General features: G+C 40.4%; 1 protein-coding gene across 1 annotated transcript in view; it reads right to left on the reverse strand.

Annotated features, from left to right (window-relative positions):
- LHFPL1 (LHFPL tetraspan subfamily member 1) overlaps nt 1-23,277 on the reverse strand; it is a 50,083-nt gene that overhangs the window by 14,892 nt on the left and 11,914 nt on the right. The window contains exon 3 of the mRNA XM_055338248.1: nt 19,857-19,955. Within this exon, the coding sequence (XP_055194223.1) occupies nt 19,857-19,955 (99 nt within the window). The remainder of the gene's footprint in view (nt 1-19,856; nt 19,956-23,277) is intronic.

The raw sequence follows: 23,277 nt of genomic DNA on the forward strand, positions 1-23,277 counted from the left end.
ACTGATTGCCTCCTGCCTTTTCCAGCTTCACCCAACTTCTCCAGATGGAAACACCTCTTTGTGTGAGCTGGGAGGACAACTGAAAAACCTTAAGCAACACCTGAGCTACGAGTTTTCCAGAAGGAAAGGCTCCTCAGGGCATTCTAGCTGATGCTGCCTGATGAATGAGTGCTTTTTCCCAATTCACTGAGCCAATGCCTGGACTTCACTCCCATGGGTAAGTGATACTAAAAGTCTCCTCAACTCTAGGAAGGCTGCCTTACATAGACTGGTTTACCCTTCTGGTTTTTTTTTTTTTTTAAAGATTTTACTTATTTATTTGAGAGAGAGAGAGAGAGAGAGAGAGAGAGAGCACACAAGTAAGACAGGGAGGGGCAGAGGGAGAAGGAGAAGCTAACTCCCCACTGAACAAGGAGCCCCATGTGAAGGCTCAATCCCAGGACCCTGAGATCCTGACCTGAGCTGAAGGCAGATGCTTAACTGACTGAGCCACCCAGGAGCCCCTATTCATCTGTTTTTTTTTTAAGAATACAATAGATAGATATGAAATTTGATCAAAGGTCTCATCACAAAGGTAGGTCACAGCAAGGACCTAGGAAGGTGTCTGGGCCTTCCAATTGCTCATCAGTATAGGTCAATGTTCTCTCTCTCTCTCTCTCTCTCTCTCTCTCTCTCTCTCTCTCAAAACAGGGAAACCAAGGTTCAAGTTGAGGAAGTGACATGCCCACGCATATTTTGAAAAATTAAAACACAGCTGTCCTGATACCCAGTCCAGGACTGTTTTTACCATGCTCTGCTGCCCCTCTGTGGACATGAGAATGTATTTAGCCACCTCATTGTGCTCTGGCGAGGGAGCACAAGAAAACAGAATGTCCACGAAAAAGGAAACTGATAGAAAGGAAAGGTAACAGGAAATGTCTGGAAACTGAACCCATAAAGTCCAAACCCCGAGTCACCGTAAAGGGCTTTGAACCGGCAAGAATGAGAGGAAATGATGAGAGAGCAAAGGAAATGGGCCTCTGAGAGAGGAAACACAGGGAGTACACACAAAGCCTTGGGGTAGCCTCTGTTGCAGGCCTGGAGTGGGTCTCTCCCTCCCTCCCAGAAGCCAAGCCTGGGGCATCCTCCCTTACAAGGCTCTTAAGACCTGGACCCACTACCTACTAACACAAGTTACATTTAGTGCATGCTATTATGCTAAATGCTTTGTACGTATGTATCACTTCACTTAATCTTCTCAATAACCTTATGGGGAAAACTCTTTTTATCAATCCCCAGTAATGGAGACACAGTGAGGTTAAATAGCAGGCCCCAAAATGCACAACCACTAAGGGGCAGGGCTTGATTTAAATGCAGGTCTTTCTACTATTATCCTGTGTTTTTAAGCCATCGTGGGATAAGTAATGTCTCCTTGCTGTAATGAGAACGTTTCCATCTCAACAATTGGTATTATAATGATGATGGTGATACCAGACAATGACTGTTGACTGGTAAGTGTATACCAAACACTGTACTAGGTGTTTTGCATTTGTGATCTCATTTAATCTTTACAATGACCTCAGGAGGTAGCAATAAACTCCTGCATGCTGAAAAACTAGCCCAAGGTCACAGAGCTCAGATGCAGCTGTGCTAAAGTCCATTCTACCACTAGACAATCTTTCCTTGAGTTTCTTCCCTGACTCCCACTGTTGTTGATGCCAATTAGAGACTTGATGAAGGAAAACTAAGAGGTGGAGTGAAATGCATTAATTTAATGTTGGACTTAGAATTTATTTGTGTGGGATCAAGTTGTTGAAATCTCTATCTGATGGCCAGAGTTTAATTAACAATCATCAAAACATCTTTCTCAGCTTAAATCTTTCATTTACTTAATCAAATTAAGGTGTGGGAAAGTTTGCACTTAACAGAGCTGTTGTTGAAAGCCTTTGTCTGACTTTCCCCTTCTTACTGAGTGATTCATTCATCAAACAGGAATGGGATTGCCACTGAGCAGCACCTACATCATGTCTGAGAATCAGGAAGCTCATCCCAAGTCCCTTGCTGTGGGCCTTGAAAAAGTCACCTGCCCCTATTGGGTCTAACTAACTGTAAATAAGCCCACTGATTAATCTGCAAGGTCCCTGTCATTGTAGGTTTCAGTGCAATTTCCTGATTAATATTTGGGTTTTTTCCCCTGTTTTATTTATTAAAAATTTATTTATTTATTTATTTATTTATTTATTTATTTATTTATGATAGTCACAGAGAGAGAGAGAGGCAGAGACACGGGCAGAGGGAGAAGCAGGCTCCATGCACCAGGAGCCCGATGTGGGATTCGATCCCGGGTCTCCAGGATCGCGCCCTGGGCCAAAGGCAGGCGCCAAACCGCTGCGCCACCCAGGGATCCCCCCTGTTTTAAATATTTGAGTTAATTTCTTATTTATTTTTTATTGAGATATAATTGACATATAACATATTCATTTCAGGTGTACAACATAATGATTAAATATTTGTATATATTTTGAAATAATCATCACAGTAAGTCTAGTTAACATCCTCTACCATACATAATTACAATATTTTCTTGTAACTTTTAAAATCTACTCTTAGCAACTTTCAAATATACAATAGAGTATTATTAACTGTAGTCACCATGCTGTACATTATATCCCCAAGACATACTAATTTTATAATTAGAAATTTGAATCTTTTGACCTTCTTCACCCATTTCACCCACCCCCCACCCCTGCCTCTGGCAATAACCAATCAGTTCTCTGTATCCATGACTGGTTGGTTTGGTTGGCTTTATAGGTTATAGAGTATTTGTCTTTATCTGACTTATTTCACAGAGCAGAATGCCCTCAAGTCCCATCCATGTTGTTGCACATGTCAAGATTTCCTTCTTTTTTATGCTTGAATAATATTCCATTGTATACATATTCCACATTTTCTTTATCCATTCATCTATTAATGGATACATAGTTTGTTTCTATATCTTGGTTATTGTAAATAATGCTGCAATGAACAGAGGATTGAATGTATCTTCTTGAGATAGTGTTTTCATTGTCTTCAAATAAATACCAAGAAATGAAATTCCTGGATTATATGGTAATGGTAGTTTTTAAGTTTTTGACAAATTTCTACACTATTTTCCACATTGGCTGCACCAATTTACACTCCCACCAACAATGCACAAGAGTTCTCTTTTTTCCACATCCTCACCAACACTTGTTATTTTCTGTCTTCGTGATAGTAGCCATTCTAACAAGTGTGAGGTGATATCTCATTGTGATTTTGATTTGCATTCCCCTGGTGATTAGTGGCGTTGAGTACTTTTCATGTACTTGTTGGCCATCTGTATGTCTTCTTTGAAAAAATGACCATTTAGATCCTCTGCTCATTTTCTAAATTGGATGTCTGGTTGAGGGGGGTGGTTTGCTATTGAGTTGTATATGTTCTTTATACACTTTGGAGATTAACCCCTTATCAAGATATATGATTTGCAGATACTGACTCCCATTTGGTAGGTTGCCTTTGCATTGTGTTGATGGTTTCCTTTGTTGTGCAGAAGCTTTTTTGGTTTTACATAGACCCACTTGTTTATTTTTGCTTGTGTTGTCTGTGCTTTCCGGTCAAATCCAAAAAGTGATTGGCAAGACCTAATTAAAGGAGCTTACTTCCTAACTTCCTATGTTTTCTTCTAGGAGTTTTTGTTTTCAGGTCTTATGTTTAAGTCTTTAATCCATTTTGAGTAAATTTTTGTGTATAAGATAGTTGTCCAGCTTCATTCTTTTATATGTGGTTGTTCAGCTTTCCCAACACCATTTATTTATTTTTATTTTTTTAAAGATTTTATTTATTTATTCATGACAGACACACAGAGAGAGAGAGAGGCAGAGACACAGGCAGAGGGAGAAGCAGGCTCCACGCAGGGAGCCCAACACGGGACTTGATTTTGGGTCTCCAGGATCATATCCCGGGCTGAAGGCGGCGCCAAACTGCCGGGCCATCGGGGCTGCCCCCAACACCATTTATTGAAGAAAATTTCCATTTCCCATTGTATATTCTTGGTTCCTTTGTCATAAATTAATTGACATATTTGTGTTGGTTTGTTTCTGAGCTCTCTAGTCTGTTCCATTAATGTATATATCTGCTTTTATGTCAATATCATACTGTTTTGAAATCAGGAAACATGATGCCTCCAGCTTTTTTCTTCTTTCTTAAATCTGTTTTGGCTATTCAGGGGTCTCTTATGGTTTCATACAAGTTAATTTCTTCTTATTTAATGGAGAAAAAGAAGAAAGGGAGTCAATTCCCTAAACTGCTCAACTGATGACTCTGGTGGGTGAGAGCCAGGTAAGGTATGTTTCCAGGGTGTTAGTTAGCAGGCACTGACCAAGGATTGGGACAGCAGGGGACCTGGAGGATAGACTGGGAGACATGAGGGAAGATCCTAGAAACAGGAGAGGCAGTGGGAGGAAGGTGGTCATATAACCGAACCAACATGAGTTTGCTCCTTGGTGAGTCAGAAACTGCACTAGGTTTGAGCTGTTGCACAAAGTAAATTTTATTTGCAGTATATAAAGAGATCACAGGGAATAGCTTTCCAAAGCTGTGAGTTCCCAAGCAAGGGTGGATGGGTTCTCTTTATTTAGGGTGAGGAAGAACATTTAGATAGGGGAGCCTTGTCATTGTATGTAGAGGCTGGCATAAGGTCACAAATGCACCTTAAGGAAAGGTGCCTATACATACATTGTATGTTATATAAATGAGGCTGAGGTTCCTCCTTGGGTGGAGATTTTAGTATTATAATAAAAGTAGTCAGCAGTCATTCTAAAGGCCACTCATGATCCATCTGTACAGGTGCGAGTCAGAGGTTAAGTTAAAAGTGGCTGGCTAGTCTGGGCAGGCTGGAGGTCTTGTCCGGGCAGTCACTATGGCCCTGAGGGGCAGTTTCACTTTCTATTTGCCTGAGTTAAGAGAGAAGCTGGAAAGAGCTTAAGGAAAAATGTGTGACAAAGGTCGGTGAGTCCAAGCAGCGAGGCAGTAATGGCAAGGTCTTGGGGTCTAGCTGGTGATAGGCAAACTTTTGGAGTGCCAGAGTTTGGGGATTCCTTTTTTTTTTTTTTTTTTGAGTTTGGGAATTCCTTATGCAACTGTGTTTTTGTCTGGAGAGCTCTGTCTTCTCCAACCCCCCTCTGATCTTATATATTCCATTTCCTGCCCCACCCAATCCCTTTCTTTCAAGAAGAGAGACAAAGAGGAGTAGATATGCTAAAAGACCAGAGAGTGACCCTAGGTAGAGTGTATATGATCTTGAAGCATATGAAACAAAAACCTTTGTATATCTTTCCCCTATGATCAAGGTTAGCGAGACAATTTAGGTGTCTTTATTAATGCAAGACAAATCTAGAGGCACTTTAAAAACTTCCCACACATGTCCATTCCACTTATGACCTCTTCCAGAATCCCATCAGGTTTAGCTGCTGCCTTCTATATTTGTGTACCCTGATTATACTAAAAGATCAACAGGGGGCTTAGGCTGAAGGCAGAAGTGAAGGAGACAAGATGCAATACTAGGTACTTTCCACAATGTTTCAGACATGTGTTTCTGAAAACAATAGAGCTAAAGCATATCTTAAGGAGAAATTCATAGATGACTCAACACATACCCTCAATCAATGGAGAAGGGGAGGGATCCCTGGGTGGCGCAGCGGTTTAACGCCTGCCTTTGGCCCAGGGCGCGATCCTGGAGACCCAGGATCGTATCCCACATCGGGCTCCCGGTGCATGGAGCCTGCTTCTCCCTCTGCCTATGTTTCTGCCTCTCTCTCTCTCTGTGTGTGTGTGTGTGTGTGTGTGTGTGTGTGTGTGTGTGACTATCATAAATAAATAAAAAAAATTTTAAAAAAATGGAGAAGGGGAAAAATCATTGTAGTCACAAACAAGACAGTGAATTATGAGATAAGCTCCATTCACAGTTTTGCCTTTCACTTGCTATATGACCTTACACAAATCACTTTACCAATTCCTACCTCAGGGTTTCCTCATCATAAAATGGGCACATTACTATCTGCTGTCCATGCACTTTTGAAAATCTGTTAGATAATATTCATGAGAACATGTTGCAAATGTGATCCATTGATAGAAGGTACAGACCTTACCTTAGAATTAACTACTATTGATAATACAGTAGTTTTATAACCTAGCTTGAAATCAGCTATGTCCTATTGAAGTATTTAGCTTTGTTTTTTTTTTGTTTTTTTTTAATTTTTTAAAATTTATTTATTTATGATAGTCACAGAGAGAGAGAGAGAGAGAGAGAGAGAGAGAGGCAGAGACACAGGCAGAGGGAAAAGCAGGCTCCATGCACCGGGAGCCCGATATGGGATTCGATCCCGGGTCTCCAGGATCGCGCCCTGGGCCAAAGGCAGGCGCCAAAACGCTGCGCCACTCAGGGATCCCGAAGTATTTAGCTTTGATCCTCAGTGGGGCTTTTTTGGGTGATGGGCCCGTCAGTATGAAAGGATTTCCTAGAAGTTTTGTGGATCTAAGAGGATTTTGAAAAGGCTAGAATGTTCATTCTCCTCCAGCAGCTCAGTTTCTCTGCTCTCCCTCATAGCAAAACTTTTTGAAAGAATTGTTTACACATGCTGCTTTCATTTTCCTCATCTTACAATTCCTCCAGTATCTATAACTGCCAAACTGCCCCTCTAGGTTACTTTTGTCTGGCTGACTCCAATGGTTACTTCTCTATCCTCAGCAACTTGAATCAGTGTTAAACACAAGTGACTACACCCTCTTCTTAGATGTACTCTCTTTCTCTTGTCTGTTGTGACCCTGCACTTATTTTTCTTTATATGTCCCCCTGGATCTTCCTTCTAAGCCTCTTTAGTAGACTCTTTGTTCTCTGTAGAGGAGCATAGCAGTTAGAAGTACAGACTCTCAAGCCCTGCTCTCCAATATGGCAGCCACTGGTCACATTGGAGCTATTACATTTAAATTAGTAAAATTAAATAAATTAAATTAATAAAATTAAACATCTATTAAATTAAATTCAACATTTAGTCCCACCAGACTAACATTTCAGTTGTTCAACAATAATATCTGGCTAAAGGCGAACACAGTGGAACATAAGACACAGAACATTTCCATCATTTCAGGAACTCCTATTGGAACCAGACTTCTGGAATTCAAATCCCAGCTCTGCCGATTTATCAGCTGAGTAACCTTAGGCAAGTTACTTGATCTCACAGAAAAAATCTCTACCTTCATAGAGTTTAGGCTATCCTTACAATGGGAAAATATGACATGCCTAAAATGTAGAGAGAAGATCTATAAACATTGATGGCTCTCCAAGAGATACTGGTAAGTGAAAAATGCAAGGTGCAGAATGGTATAGTTAGCTACATAGCTAAATAGATACATAATATGTTCTTGGTAGGGCAAAATAAAGATACACTCATATTTTTATATTTATTAAAAATTCTGGAGAGATGCAAAAAAAATTCAATGGCTCCTTTTGGGAATGGAATCGGCATTAGGAAAAAGACTTTGACTTCACATTTTATACATTTATGTGCTGTTTTATCACATACATAAATTACTTTCGATTAAAAACAATAATCTTAAATTTATATGTATATAACTTGGCATTTTTCTGGTTCGTTTGTTGTACAATCATTGTTGTATTGAACATAGTAGCTTAAAACAACATCCATTTTATTATATCTCAAGAATCTATTGGTCACAATTTGGTCAGGGCCCAGCTGAGCAATATTTCCCACTGCAATTGGCTTTAACCAAAGTCATTCAGTGGTATTCAGATGGCTTCAATGGAGGGTCCAGGACTGCTTTACTTATATGTCTGGTGCCTTGGAAGGAATGGCTGGAAGTTTGGATCTAGCTGGGCCTCTCTTTATTTCCAAACATCTCCAGGGCTTTCCATTTGGTCCCTCCAGTAGAGTAGTCAAATTTTTCATATGATGGCTCAGACGTCCAAGAACCAATATGGAAACTACAAGTGCTTTAAAGGCTAGGCCTAGAATGAGCTTTTTGTCACTTATGCCATACTCTATTGATTAAAGCAGTTATAGGCCAGCCCAGATTTAGGGGATAAGCAGTAGAGATAGATCCAGGCTATCGGAAGAGCATCAAAGAATTTGTGGCTATCTTTAGTCCAAAACAGACAACCAAAATTGCTGTCTTAATACAAGTTATATCTTGGATAATTCAGATTAGGACTAAAAATCCTAAGTGTGGATGTTTCAGGATAACTTAAATGGCAAGTCAGGGAAAGAGGAGCTAAAGACAGGAATGTGACCCCTTCTACTGGAAAACAAAGGAGGCCATTCAGAGTCTCAGAGTAAAATTCTGTTTTACCTACTCTCAGAATCACCTTGGCAGACTAACAATGTCTGCTTCCATTGTTCTACACATTCCTTTCATCTCTCTCAAGCAAGTCAGAGTAAGAAGTTTTGTTCCTTGGGTAGGGTTCATGTCTTTCTTAACTCTAAAACTTCCTTTCCAAAATACAGAGTGCATAGTAGAGTATAGAGCCTACAGCAGAATCAAAATAATACCACCAATTGATAGTCTATTCTCTAGCACATTCTGCTCTACTATCTTTTAAGGCCACCATCTACTTTAAGTCAAATGCTGTGCTAGGTACTTTAATATATATTTTATTATTTCATTGTAACAACACTGGGACAGGTATTTTTTAATGGGAAAGATTTATGTTTTATTATTATAATCATTAAATTTTGTTCATCAAAATACACAAGCAAGAGAGTAAAAAAACCTACCACTGGATAAAATGTGAAAATTGTTTTTGGAGAAGATTTTTGGGAACAGGTCTTATTATTACTCTCCATTTCACAGAAAAGGAAGGTGAGACACAGACATTAAATGACTTTACCCCCATAACCGCTATATAGGTGGCAATGCCTAGATAGCCACTAAGATCTTTGGCTCCAGAGCCTATGATCTTTCAGTCTACAATACTGCCTCTCAAGGAAAAAGAAACAAAAGTATGCATACTGGATACTTTTCTTCTATTTCATTCATCCATCCACAAAATATCCAAGGTGTTCCGAAGGTTCTTTCAACACTACCAGAATCTCTAGAGTGTCAAAGAAAAATCTAAGGAGAAAGGCTATATTTTTCACATTGGTATTTCCAAACTATGGTATTAATAGCTTGGTATTCACAACATATCACCAAATACAGTTTTTAATTCTACTTCATGTTTTGCTGCTGCTCCTGGCCCCTTTATATTATGAGGGAACAGCTGCTAATACAGTTGGCACTATCATGTATGTTTGGGCAGCTGACCAGAAAAGGGTCAAGGATAGCACAGGTTATTTCTTCTTTTCAGCATTAACCAGGAAAGGGCTAATACAGAGGCCTGTAATTAAAGAATATGGTCAGGAAATGTGGCTAATGGGTGAGAGACACTTAGGCAGTGGGAAGACTTTGAAAGAGTGATTCAAAAAAAGGAAACTGGAGGGCTTAACTCAAGCAGGATTCAGCAATCCTTTCAACCCTAAAGATTCACAGAACAACAGTATTCAGTGCACTGAGTAGAAGGGAGCTAGAGCCCTTGGGAAGACATATAGTGGAGACAAGGGTAAATAAAAGAGGATAATGCAATGGAAAAAGAAACAATTAAAAAAATTGAGTAAAAAGAAAGAGAAAAATAACTATCCTGTGGTAAACGTGACTGATGGCTATCAACTGGAAACAAAGGCAGCCACACACAAAATTGCCCATTTGTGAACTAGCCCCTTGGGGGTGGTGATTAGTGCAGAAAACTGCCAAACGACTATATACAAATCATGTCTGCAATTTTTTACTTTGGCATTTTACATTAATCAAAGTTGCAACTCATTTTATGAGGCCAATGTTACCTTCATATCCAAATCCAACAAACACATCACAGGAAAGAAATCTATAGACCAATATTCCTAATGGATACAGATGCAAAAATCCTCAATAAAGTGCCAACAACCCAAACAGCAACATATAAAATGGATTATACACAATGACCAACTGTGATTTATCCCTGAAATGCAAGGTTGGTTTAACATATGAAGAGCAATCAATAAAATGCATGTGATCATCTCAGTAGGTGAAGAAAAAGTATTTGACAAAATACTTTCATGATGAATGCACTTAACACACTAGGAATAGATAAAAGGGGACTTTCTCAAACTAGTAAAAGCCACAAACTAAAAAAACATAGTTAACATCAACACTTAATGGTAAAAAAAAAAAAAACTGGATGCTTTACTCCTAAAATCAGGGATAAGATAAGGATGTTTGCTCTCACCCATTCTATTCAACATTGTTGTGGATGTTCTAGCCAGGGCAATGAGATAATGAAAAGAAATAAAAGATTGGAATGGGAGAAGTAAAACTATCTCTATTCTCAGATGACATGACCTTGAATATAGAAATCTTAAGAAATCTGCCCCCAAAACATCATTAGAATTGAAGGAGTTCAGTAACCTTGAGGAATACAGGAAGAGGGGTAGGATGGCGGAAGAGTAGAGTCCCCAAGTCACCTGTCCCCACCAAATTACCTAGATAACCTTCAAATCATCCTGAAAACCTACGAATTCAGCCTGAGATTTAAAGAGAGGACAGCTGGAATGCTACAGTGAGAAGAGTTCGCATTTCTATCAAGGTAAGAAGACGAAAAAAAAAGTAAAGAAATAAAAAGCATCCAAGGGGGAGGGGCCCCGTGAGAAGCCGGGCTGAGGCCGGGGCGAGTGTCCCCAGGACAGGAGAGCCCCATCCCGGAGAAGCAGGAGCTGCACCAATCTTCCCAGGCAGAAAGGCCTCGCAGGGAGTTAGAGCAGGACCCCAGGAGGGCGGGGATGCCCTCAGGCTCCCAGGGGCACTAACAGACACCTGCACGCCCAGGAGAGTGCGCCGAGCTCCCTGAAGGGCTGCAGCGCGCAAGGCTGGACCCGGGAGCAGCTCGGGGGCGGCTCAGGCGGAGGCTCGGTGCAGACGAGGCTGCCCCGCCGGGAGCGCGATTCCAGCGGCGCAGGCCCTGAAGCCGAGGGCGCTGGGGGACACAGCCCAGGATCCAGCGCACCCCCCTGGACAGGCAGAGGCTGGGAGGGTACAGGACAGCAAGGACGCTCCTGCCGCTGGGCGGCCCTGATCTGTGCAGATCGGCGCCCCCACCCCCGGAGCATCCAGGCCCCTGTGGACTGGGAGCTGTGGTAGTTACTGCGGGAGCTGACGCCAGGGCTGGAGAGCCGCCACTGTTGTTGTTCCTCCTGAGGCCTCACTGGATAAACAACCCCCACTGAGCCTCACAGTGGCCTCACATGATAAACAGGATAAACAACTCCCACTGAGCCGGGCACCAGGCAGGGGGCTGAGCAGCTCCCCCAGGTGCTCACACCTGAGAATCACCAAAGCAGGCCCGCCCCCAGAAGACCAGCTAGTTGCACAGGGGAAAAGCAAGTTATTAACCCAGCAGCACTGGAAAGTTCCAGGGGAAGTCGAGGGATTTACAGTATATAGAATCAGAGGATACTCCCCCTTGCTTTTTGTTTTCTGTTTGCTTCCCCCGTTTTTTTTCTTCTTTTTTTTCTTTTCTTTTTTCTCTTCTCTCTTTCTCTCCTTTTCCCAGTACAACTTGTTTTTGGACACTCTGCACTGAGCAAAATGACTAGAAGGAAAACCTCACTTCAAAAGAATCAGAAACAGTCCTCTCTCCCACAGAGTTACAGACTTTGGATTACAACTCAATGTCAGAAAGCCAATTCAGAAGCACTATTATAAAGCTACTGGTGGCTCTAGAAAATGCATACAGGATTCAAGAGAGGTCATGACTGCAGAATTTAGATCTAATCAGGCAGAAATTAAAAATCAATTGAATGAGATGCAATCCAAACTAGAGGTCCTAACAGCGAGGGTTAACGAGGTAAAAAATGAGTGAGTGACATAGAAGACAAGTTGATAGCAAGGAGGGAAACTGAGGAAAAAAGAGAAAAACAATTAAAAGATCATGAGGATAGGTTAAGGGAAAAAAATGATAGCCTCAGAAGGAAAAATCTACATTTAATTGGGGTTTCCGAGGGTGCCGAAAAGGACAGAGGTCCAGAATATGTATTTGAATAAATCATAGCTGAGAACGTCCCTAATTTGGGGAGGGAAACAGGCATTCATATCCAGGAAATAGAGAGGATCCCCCCCTAAAATCAATAAAAACCGCTCAACGCCTCACATTTAATAGTGAAACTTGCAAATTCCAAAGATAAAGAGAAGATCCTTAAAGCATCAAGAGTCAAGAAATACCTAACTTTTATGGGGAGAAGTATTAGGGTAACAGCAGACCTCTCCACAGAGACCTGGCAGGCCAGAAAGGGCTGGCAGGATATATTCAGGGTCCTAAATGAGAAAAACATGCAACCAAGAATACTTTTTCCAGCAAGGCTCTCATTCAGAATAGAAGGAGAGATAAAGAGCTTCCAAGATAGGTGGAAACTGAAAGAATATGTGACCACCAAACCAGTTCTCCAAGAAATATTAAAGGGGACTCTGTAATAGAAAGAGGAAGTCCAAGGGAACAATCCACAAAAACAGGGACTGAATAGGTATCATGATGACACTAAATACATATCTTTCAAAGTAACTCTGAACGTGAATGGGCTTAATGACCCCATCAAAAGGCGCAGGGTGTCAGACTGGATAAAAAAGCAAGACCCATCTATCGCTGTCTACAAGAGACTCATTTTAGACATAAGGACACCTACAGCCTGAAAATAAAAGGTTGGTGAACCATGTACCATTCAAATGGTCCTCAAAAGAAAGCAGGGATAGCCATCCTTATATCAGATAAACTAAAATTTACGCCGAAGACTGTAGTGAGAGATGAAGAGGGACACTATATCATGCTTAAAGGATCTATCCAACAAAAGTACCTAACAATCATCAATATTTATGCCCCGAATGTGGGAGCTGCCAAGTATATCAATCAATTAATAACCAAAGTTAAGACATACTTAGATAACAATACACTTATACTTGGTGACTTGAATGTAGCACTTTCTACAATCGACAGGTCTTCTAAGCACAACATCTCCAAAGAAACAAGAGCTTTAAATGATACACTGGACCAGATGGATTTCACAGATATTTACAGAACTTTACATCCAAACGCAACTGAATACACATTCTTCTCAAGTGCACATGGAACTTTCTCCAGAATAGACCACATACTGGGTCACAAACCAGGTCTTAACCGATACCAAAAAATTGGGATCATCCCCTGTGTATTTTCAGACCATAATGCTTTGAAATTAGAACTAAATCACAAGAAGAAGTTTGGAAGGATTTCAGACACGTGGAGGTTAAGGACCATCCTGCTAAAAGATGAAAGGATCAACCAGGAATTTAGAGAAGAACTAAAAAGATTCATGGAAACTAATGAGAATGAAGATACAACCATTCAAAATTTTTGGGAAACAGCAAAAGCAGTCCTGAGGGGGAAATACATCGCAATACAAGCATCCATCCAAAAACTGGAAAGATCTCAAGTACAAAAGCTAACCTTGCACCTAAAGGAGCTGGAGATAGAACAGCAAATAGATTCTACACCCAGCAGAAGAAGAAAGTTAATAAAGATTCGAGAAGAGCTCAATGAAATAGAGACCAGAAGAACTGTGGAACAGATTAACAAAACCAGGAGTTGGTTCTTTGAAAGAATAAATAAGATAGATAAACCATTAGCCAGCCTTATTAAAAACAAAAGAGAAAAGACTCAAATTAATAAAATCATGAATTGAGAAAGAAGAGATCACCACCAACACCAAGGAATTACAAACGATTTTAAAAACATATTATTAGCAGCTGTATGCCAATAAATTAGGCAATCTAGAAGAAATGGACGCATTTCTGGAAAACCACAAACTACCAAAACTGGAACAGGAAGAAATAGAAAACCTGAACAGGCCAATAACCAGGGAGGAAATTGAAGCAGTCATCAAAAAGCTCCCAAAACACAAAAGTCCAGGGCCAGGTGGCTTCCCAGGGGAATTCTATCAAACGTCTAAGGAAGAAACCATACCTATTCTACTAAAGCTGTTCAGAAAGATAGAAAGAGATGGAACTCTTCCAAACTCGTTCTATGAGGCCAGCATCACCTTAATTCCAAAACCAGACAAAGACCCCACCAAAAAGGAAAATTATAGACCAATATGCCTAATGAACACAGATGCAAAAATTCTCAACAGGATACTAGCCAATAGGATCCGGCAATACATTAAGAAGATTATTCACCATGACTAAGTGGGATTTACCCCAGGGATGCAAGGCTGGTTCAACACTCGTAAAACAATCAATGTCATTGATCATATCAACAAGAGAAAATACAAGAAACATATGATCCTCTCAATAGATGCAGAGAAAGCATTTGACAAAATACAGCATCCATTCCTGATCAAAACTCTTCAGAGTGTAGGGATGGAGGGAACATTCCTCAGCATCTTCAAAGCCATCTACGAAAAGCCCACAGCAAATATCATTCTCAATGGGGAAACACTGGGAGCCTTTCCCTTAAGATCAGGAACAAGACAGGGATGTCCACTCTCACCGCTGCTATTCAACATAGTACTAGAAGTCCGAGCCTCAGCAATCAGGCAACAAAAAGAAACAAAAGGCATTCAAATTGGCAAAGAAGAAGTCAAACTCTCCCTCTTCGCCGATGACATGATACTCTACATAGAAAACCCAAAAGACTCCACCCCAAGATTGCTAGAACTCATACAGCAATTTAGCAGTGGCAGGATACAAAATCAGTGTCCAAAAATCAGTGGCATTTCTATACACTAACAATGAGACTGAAGAAAGAGAAATTAAGGAGTCAATCCCATTGACAATTGCACCCAAAAGTATGAGATACGTAGGAATAAACCTAAGCAAAGAAGTAAAGAATCGATACCCTAAAAACTACAGAAAACCTCTGAAAGAAATTGAGGAAGACACAGAGATGGAAAAATATTCCATGCTCATGGATTGGAAGAGTTTATGTTGTGAAAATGTCAATGCTACCTAGGGCAATTTACCCATTTAATGCAATCCCGATCAAAATACCATGGCCTTTCTTCAGAGAGTTGGAACAAATCATCTTAAGATTTGTGTGGAATCAGAAAAGACCCCGCATAGCCAGGGGAATATTAAAAAAGAAAACCATAGCTGGGGGCATCACAATGCCAGATTTCAGGTTGTACTACAAAGCTGTGATCATCAAGACAGTGTGGTACTGGCACAAAAACAGACACATGGATCAATGGAACAGAATAGAGAATCCAGAAGTGGACCCTCAACTTTATGGTCAACTAATATTCGATACAGGAGGAAAAACTATCCACTGGAAGAAAGACAGTCTCTTCAATAAATGGCGCTGGGAAAATTGGACATCCACATGCAGAAGAATGAAACTAGACCACTCTCTTGCACCATACACAAAGATAAACTCAAAATGGATGAAAGATCTAAATGTGAGACAAGATTCCATCAAAATCCTAGAGGAGAACACAGGCAACACCCTTTTTGAACTTGGCCACAGTAACTTCTCGCAAGATACATCCATGAAGGCACAGGAAACAAAAGCAAAAATGAATTATTGGGACTTCATCAAGATAAACATCTTCTGCACAGCAAAAGAAACAGTCAACAATACTAAAAGACAACCTACAGAATGGGAGAAGATATTTGCAAATGGCGTATCAGATAAAGGACTAGTATCCAAGATCTATAAAGAACTTATTAAACTCAACAGTAAGGAAACAAACAATCCAATCATGAAATGGGCAAAAGACATGAACAGAAATCTCACAGAGGAAGATATAGACATGGCCAACAAGCACATGAGAAAATGCTCCGCATCACTTGCCATCAGGGAAATACAAATCAAAAGCACAATGAGATACCACCTCACACCAGTGAGAATGGGGAAAATTAACAAGGCAGGAAACCACAAATGTTAGAGAGGATGTGGAGAAAGGGGAACCCTCCTGCACTGTTGGTGAGAATGTGAACTGGTGCAGCCACTCTGGAAAAATGTAGGATGTTCCTCAAAGAGTTAAAAATAGATCTGCCCTAAGACCCAGCAATTGCACTGCTGGGGATTTACCCTAAAGATACAGATGCAGTGAAACACCGGACACCTGCGCCCCAATGTTTCTAGCAGCAATGTCCACAATAGCCAATCTGTGGAAGGAGCCTTGGTGTCCTTCAAAAGATGAATGGATAAAGAAGATGTGGTTTATGTATACAATGGAATATTACTCAGCCATTAGAAACGACAAATACCCACCATTTGCTTTGATGTGGAAGGAACTGGAGGGTATTATGCTGAGTGAAATAAGTCAATCAGAGAAGGACAAACAGTATATGGTTTCATTCATTTGGGGAATATAAAAAATAGTGACAGGGAATAATGGGGAAAGGAGAAAAAGTGAGTGGGAAATATCAGAAATGGAGACAGAACATGAGAGATTCCTAACTCTGGGAAATGAATAACGGGTGGTGGAAAGGGAGGTGGGCAGGGGTTGGGGGTGACTGGATGATGGGCACTGAGGGGGGCACTTGATGGGATGAGCACTGGGTGTTATGCTATATGTTGGCAAATTTAACCCCATTTAAATAGAAGCTTGAGGAATACAAGGTCAATATAGAAAAATCATTTGTGTTTCTATAAAGTAACAATGAAAAATTCAAATATAAAATTAAGAAACCAATTTCATTTATAATATTATTAAAAATTATACAGGGACCTGGGTGGCTGAGTCAGTTAAGCATCTGACTCTTGGTTTTGGCTCAGGTCATGATCTCATGGGTTGTGAGATTGAGCCTTACATTGGGCTCCAGGCTTAGTGGGGAGTCTGCTTAAAGTTTTTCTCCCTCTACCCCTCCCCTACTTTCTCTCTTTCTCTCTCTCAAGTAAATATATAAATCTTTTTTTAAAGGTTTTATTTATTTATTCATGAGAGACGCACAGAGAGAGGCAGAGACATAGTCAGAGGGAGAAGCAGGCTCCATGCAGGGAGCTGGATGTGGGACTCAATCCCAGGACTCTGGGATCACACCCTGAGCTGATGGCAGACACTCAACCATTGAGCCACCCAGATGTCCCAGTAAATATATAAATCTTAAAAATAATGATACTTAGGAATATATTTCATTAAAGTAGTGTGAGACTTATATACTGAAAATTATAAAATATCATTGAAAGAAATTAAAGATGATCTAACTGAAAAAAAAGATGGTCTAACTCAGTGGAATGCCATCTTGTGTTCTTGGATTAGAAAACTTAATATTGTGAAAGTAGCAATACTTTCCAAACATATACAGATTCAATGCAAACTCTATCAAAATCCCAACTGGCTTTCATTCAGAAATTGACAAGTTGAACCTAAAATTTACATGGAAATGCAAGATATCCAGAATAGCCAAAACAGTCTTCATGACCTTGGGTTTGGCAATATATTTTTAGATATGACACCACAAGTAACAAAAGGAAAATAGACAAAATTGGATTTCATCAAAATGAAATAACTTTGTACTTCAAAGCATATCATCAGAAAGTAAAATATGACCCACAGAATGGGAAGAAATACTTGCAAATCACCTATCTGAAAAGGGTTTAGTGTCCAGAATAAAGAACCCTAAAACTCAATAATAACAATAAAGGGCAAATAACCCAGCTAAAAATAGATAAAGAATTTGAATAGATATTTCTCTAAGGAAGATATAGGAAGGATATGTTCAAAAAGTAAATGAGAAGAAGCTCAACATCATCGGTTATCAGAGAAATGCAAATTGAAATCACATTGAGGGGCATCTGGGTGGATCAGTGGTTGAGCATCTGCCTTTGGCTCAGGTCATGATCTTGGGATCCTGGGATCAAATCTCGCATCGGGCTCCCCGCAGAGAGCTGCTTCTCCCTCTGCCTATGTCTCTGCCTCTCTCTGTGTGTCTCTCATGAATAAATAAATACAATCTTTTAAAAAATAAAATCACTTTGAATACCACTTCATGCCCACTGGGATGGGTATAATTTTTAAAAATGAAAAATAAGTATTGGCGGGGATGTTGGGGAATGGGAACCCTTACACATTGCTGGTGGAAATCTAAAATGATGCAGCCACTTTGGAAAACAGCCTGAAAGTTCCTCAAAGGCTTAAACATAGATTCACACTTGACCTAGTAGTCCTGCTCCTAGAAATATACCCAAGAGAAATGAAAATATATGTCCATAAAAATGTGTACACAAATGTTCATAGAAGTATTATTCATAATAGCCTGAAGGTGGAAAAACCCAAGTATCCATCAACTGATGAATAGATCAATAAAATGTGTTATAGCCATACAATGGAATATTATTCAGCCGTGAAAAGAAGTACTGACCCATGCTGCAAATAGATGAACTTTAAAAACAATATGCTAAGTAACAGAAGTAGACATAAAAACCACATATTAAAAAAAAACACATATTATGTGGTTCCATTTACATGAAATTTCTAGAATAGGCAAGTCTATTTTGACAGTGGTTGCTGGGGTCCGGATGCAGGGGGGAATGGAGAGTGACTGCTTATGGGTAAGGGGTTTCTTTTGGGGGCTATAGAAATATTCTGGAATTGCACAATGAGGATGATTGCACAACCTTGTGAATGTATTGAAAACTACTAATTGTGCACTTTAAAGGGCAGATTTTATGGTATGTGAATTTTATATCAATAAAGCTGTTATTATAAAAAAGGAGAATCGTGTCTAACAACCAAGTAGGAGAAATGTGCTAAATCATCAGTTTTCTCCATCCCAGCTGATTGGACCAGTGGCATGCTACCTTTTTCTTCAGAACCTGCCCCCAAACATTTACTCCTTTCACCTATGGCAGAAAGTGCTAGTCAGCTTTGGCCTAAGCCAGTAACACTGGACAGTCTCAGGTCCACGTTTGTCACATCTTCTATAATAGCCCTTCCCTCATGTTATATTTTTATAGTGAACAACTCCTTTCTCCAAAATCGAGCCAAGTGAGACTCAAAAACCGCTCTGAGGTAACAGAGAGAAAGGGAAGTATAGGAGCATAAGCTGTAGGTAATAGGTGGCCTCACTATTCCAAAATCCTCTCCTACAATGGAGAATACTCAAGGAAACCTAGACATTTCCCCTTCTACTCCCTTCCATCTTGGTAGGTTGGGAAAATATTTTGAAGTCTTTCTGTTGGAGACTGATCTATTCCTAATTCACATTAGTGAACTTAAGCCATTCTCAGAGAGGATTGGCAACCACAGAAGATTCCAGAGCTACTTCTGTCACCCATTCTAATATTTAACAGTTCTTGCCATTACCATAACAGTAATAACGTAACAATGCCAGTAACAATTTCCCATATTTAGTCTAGGTTCGGAATGCTTGGCGTAAACCAAATAACCTCTTGTTATATCCTTGGTGGAGAGTGAGAAGAGATACTGTTGCCTTATAGTTGGAAAAGAGTGCCTCAGAAAGAAATAGTAATAGCAACTAGGAGTTTTTCAGAGAATGCCAGATCATCAATCTCTAAGCATTTGAAATCCCCCTGTAGGTAGGGTTTCCCAAAACTGGTCACAGGACTCTATGTAAAAGTGCATAAAAGATGTGGAGAGACATAATTTAAAAAGAGGAGTTTAAGTCCTTTGTGAGTTAGCAAGGCCAAATGAATCTGGCCAAGCCACCACTTCCCACAAGATAACAAAATGACAGACTCAGACAAGCACCACCAGCAAGCAGAGTCCCCTCCAAGAGGTATAGCACTTTGAAAACCAGATTCCCATTGAACCATCACTGCCATCCTGCCCAGGTCACCTTACCTAATCGAAATTGATTGGAGACGTTCCCACATGTTTGCATTATCTCTGGGCTATTCCATCCTAAGGGGTATAACGCACAGCCTGAGCTTATCAGCAGCCCTGGAAAGAAAAGCATACACACAGGTAGAAAAAATATACAACAGGTCTTCTATCACCCAAAATTTCTCTCTGGATTAACGCGGCTCAACTTCTGCCTCTTCTGTTCAGGGTTTATGGTTCCCCTATAACCCTAAATGTCTATGACACTACAAACTCCCCAGGATTTTTTTTTTTTTTGCCATGCCATAGGTGGTAAGTTGCAGGTGATAGGAGAGGGAAAAATTCATAAAGAAAAGGCAATATTAGGAATTGAGACAGGCCAGTGTACTTTTTACAACCCAAAGGTTTTTGACAATGACTTATAAAGCTAGGTTGGCCTCCCCATTCAGACTCCTCTTCTATCTTGGTCTGGTTTTCAAAGAAGAGCAAGGTAGAGACTGCTACTCTTTCCTAAAATTCAGCCTTTTCTAAGATTAGTCAGATAGGTCTCTACTAGTTGAAGGTCGTTTATGAATTCTATCACTTGGACTCAGCTGCCAGACTGAGATCTTTAGGAGGCATACATGTTGGGTAAGCTTCTCCTGGTGAGGAGGGCACTGCAATCCCTCTTCCAGAAACACTTTCTTATTCTGAGAAATGATTCCAGCTTTATGCTAAGCATTTCTCTATTATTTGACTTCCAATACCTTCCACCATGCCCCGTTGTCTTCACGTCTATTTTGTTTAGGTTATTTGGTCACTCCAAATAGCTACTTTCCAGCTACACCCAACCTTTCACTGATGCCAGAATTACTACTTCCTCATATCCTAACAGTTGCATAACCTCCTCCTAACTCCACATTTTCCATGAGGCATATGCCAAATCTTTGTCTCTGGGAAGAGAAAGCCCCCTCCCTGGGTGTTACTAACCACCTTCTCTCCCCACCCCCAGCCATTCACAAGTACAAATACTGAGTGTGCAACCATTTTGTTACACTCCCCATTTCATCCCCAAATATCTGTCCAAATATGGATATTAGGTAGTTTGAATTTACTACCTGAGCAGAAATCTAGTGTTAGTTTAATACTAGACTTAGTATTAAGCCTAGTAATTGTCGTTAATTTGTTATTAATAATTAATGTTATTAATTTGCTATATTATTGATTTGTTACTTTGTTATTAATTTGCTCAATTTATTGCTCTTATAGCAGTTTCAACTCAAACTCAGTAGAAAACTTATAAGTCCTCCCTCCAGCTATAATCTCAGCTTTCCCTTCTCAGGGAGCTCCCCACTCAACTCTCCCATTCATTTGACCCCATATTCTCTCTCAGAGTTATACAACAATTTACTTCTGTGAGAGATATTTAAAGTAAATCAGGGGAGGCTTCACACAGAGACTGCATTTGACACAGACTTTGAGAAACAGGCAGATGTTTACTGACAGAGATGGAAGAAGAGGGAATTCTAGAAAAAAGCAACAGTATTAGTGAAACTGAGCAGAGGTTCTCAAATTTTAGCATGTACTGGAATCATAATGGAGAATAATAAAAAACAAATCAAAGACAGTAGTTACCTTTGCTGTAGAAACAAGGGACTATGATCAGGATATGAAGGAGACTATAACTGTATCGGTAATATTCTATTTCTTAAGCTGAGTGGTACATACATCTGAACTATTTTATACTATATTGTAAAAAATAAATCAGTTGAGAGGCTGTGTAAAATAGAATGGAAGGCCTCAGTTCTGACTCAGTAGGCTTAGAATGGCACTAACAAGCACCCCAGGTAATTCTTTTACAAGCGGTTCATGGACCACTCTGAAAAACATTGTGATAGCATTTCATCTTCAAGGTGAAAAGGAAAAATCAGTAGTAGCAGTGGATAAAGCCCAGGGCTGAGAGTTAGGAACCTTGACCCATATTCTCTGCTCTGCTCCAATTTGCTACCTAAGTATTTGCTAGTTGGTTAACTTCTTTAAATACTATTTTCCCAAACAGAAAGCCACTTTTATCCTTGTTCAGCACGGAAGGATAAATTAAATTATGCCAGTGAAACTTTGAAGGATTTTCCAGGAAATGCATGGTTTCCAGAGAAGATAATGGTTTTTAGAAAAACAGCCCCCTTTTCTTGATTCAAGTTCTCAGTGATCTGTCTCCAATGGCAATTTTCATTGAGCTTGAAGCATGTGGCATTAGGACCTTACGTGGAAAGAAAAGAAAAAACAAACACTGGTGCCTGTCTGAGTATGTTGAATTATAGCTCCTTAATAATAAAGAATGTCCAGGTGGTGGTTGTCACTTGAGTTGGGGAAAGGGAACACAGCATACACATCAGAGTCATTGGGGAGATTTTTCAAAACACCAGACTTCCACCTGTTGCTATGTATATCAGAATGGGAAAGAGGATGGGAGAGATGGGGAGTTCACATTTTTAAAGCACTCCAGGTGATCCTGATGCATTCCCTGCTCTAGAAAGATTCTTGGCCTCCCTCTAGTAACCCGATCCAAGATCTTACACTTTTTCCTGCCAAATTCCTTATATTTACTTCTCAACTCTTTCTTCCTTGTTTAGCTCTCACTGAAGTAGAGAACAATTCACAAGCATCTTGCATATGTATACACAGGGGAATGTGAATAATGACCTTGTTCTCAGGGACTGGGGGCCAGCTGGTTGGAAATCTCTGGATCCCCAGGGTTGAAATAATCTCCTGGCCAGATGTTTCCTTCACCGGTTGGAGCAGGGCATGAAGGTCCCAGTGGAAGGCTCTCTGGACCCTAGGCTTGTCCAGCTGGATCAGCTGCAGGTGGGGCAAATGGGACCCAAGGGCCCCATCAGGTCACCTTGCTAAGTCTGACTCAGGCCAGCAGCTCTTTATTTCTTCCTGTCTCTCCCACTTCCCACCGTTCATCTTTGTGGGCAGCTGCCAAACTGGGGAACAAGAGTCAGGCGGGGGACGGGGTAGTTCTTAATGTATACTCCATCTCTTCAGTGGTTTGGGTCTGGCAGAGATAAACCAGACCTAAAACAAATTGGCTCCACCCCCTGATGTATTTCGGTTAATGTACTAGCTGCCGAGAAGCCGCCAGGCCCAGAGCAACAAAATCAATTCCCCTCAGCTGAATAATAAGCTTAAACTTAACCCCTACAGCTCTTTCTCTTGTGTCTTTCATCCATTGTGCTAAACATGCTGTTCAGGTTTGGCTTCCTGACACTGGCAAAGCATATCTCTAAGAGGTCAGATCCAAGGTCTCTGAAGACCCTTGGGTAATGGTCATTTGCCAACAGGCTCCTAGAAAATATGATACATCCAAGTAGTCTTTGCATCTGATGTAACCATGACAGGCACAAGTTTCTAAAAAGGAGGTAGGAATGATCCTTATTTGGCTGGAGTTGTGGATGGG

Source organism: Nyctereutes procyonoides, unplaced genomic scaffold, assembly GCF_905146905.1.
Source record: "Nyctereutes procyonoides isolate TBG_1078 unplaced genomic scaffold, NYPRO_anot_genome, whole genome shotgun sequence".
Classification (NCBI taxonomy): Eukaryota; Metazoa; Chordata; class Mammalia; order Carnivora; family Canidae; genus Nyctereutes; species Nyctereutes procyonoides.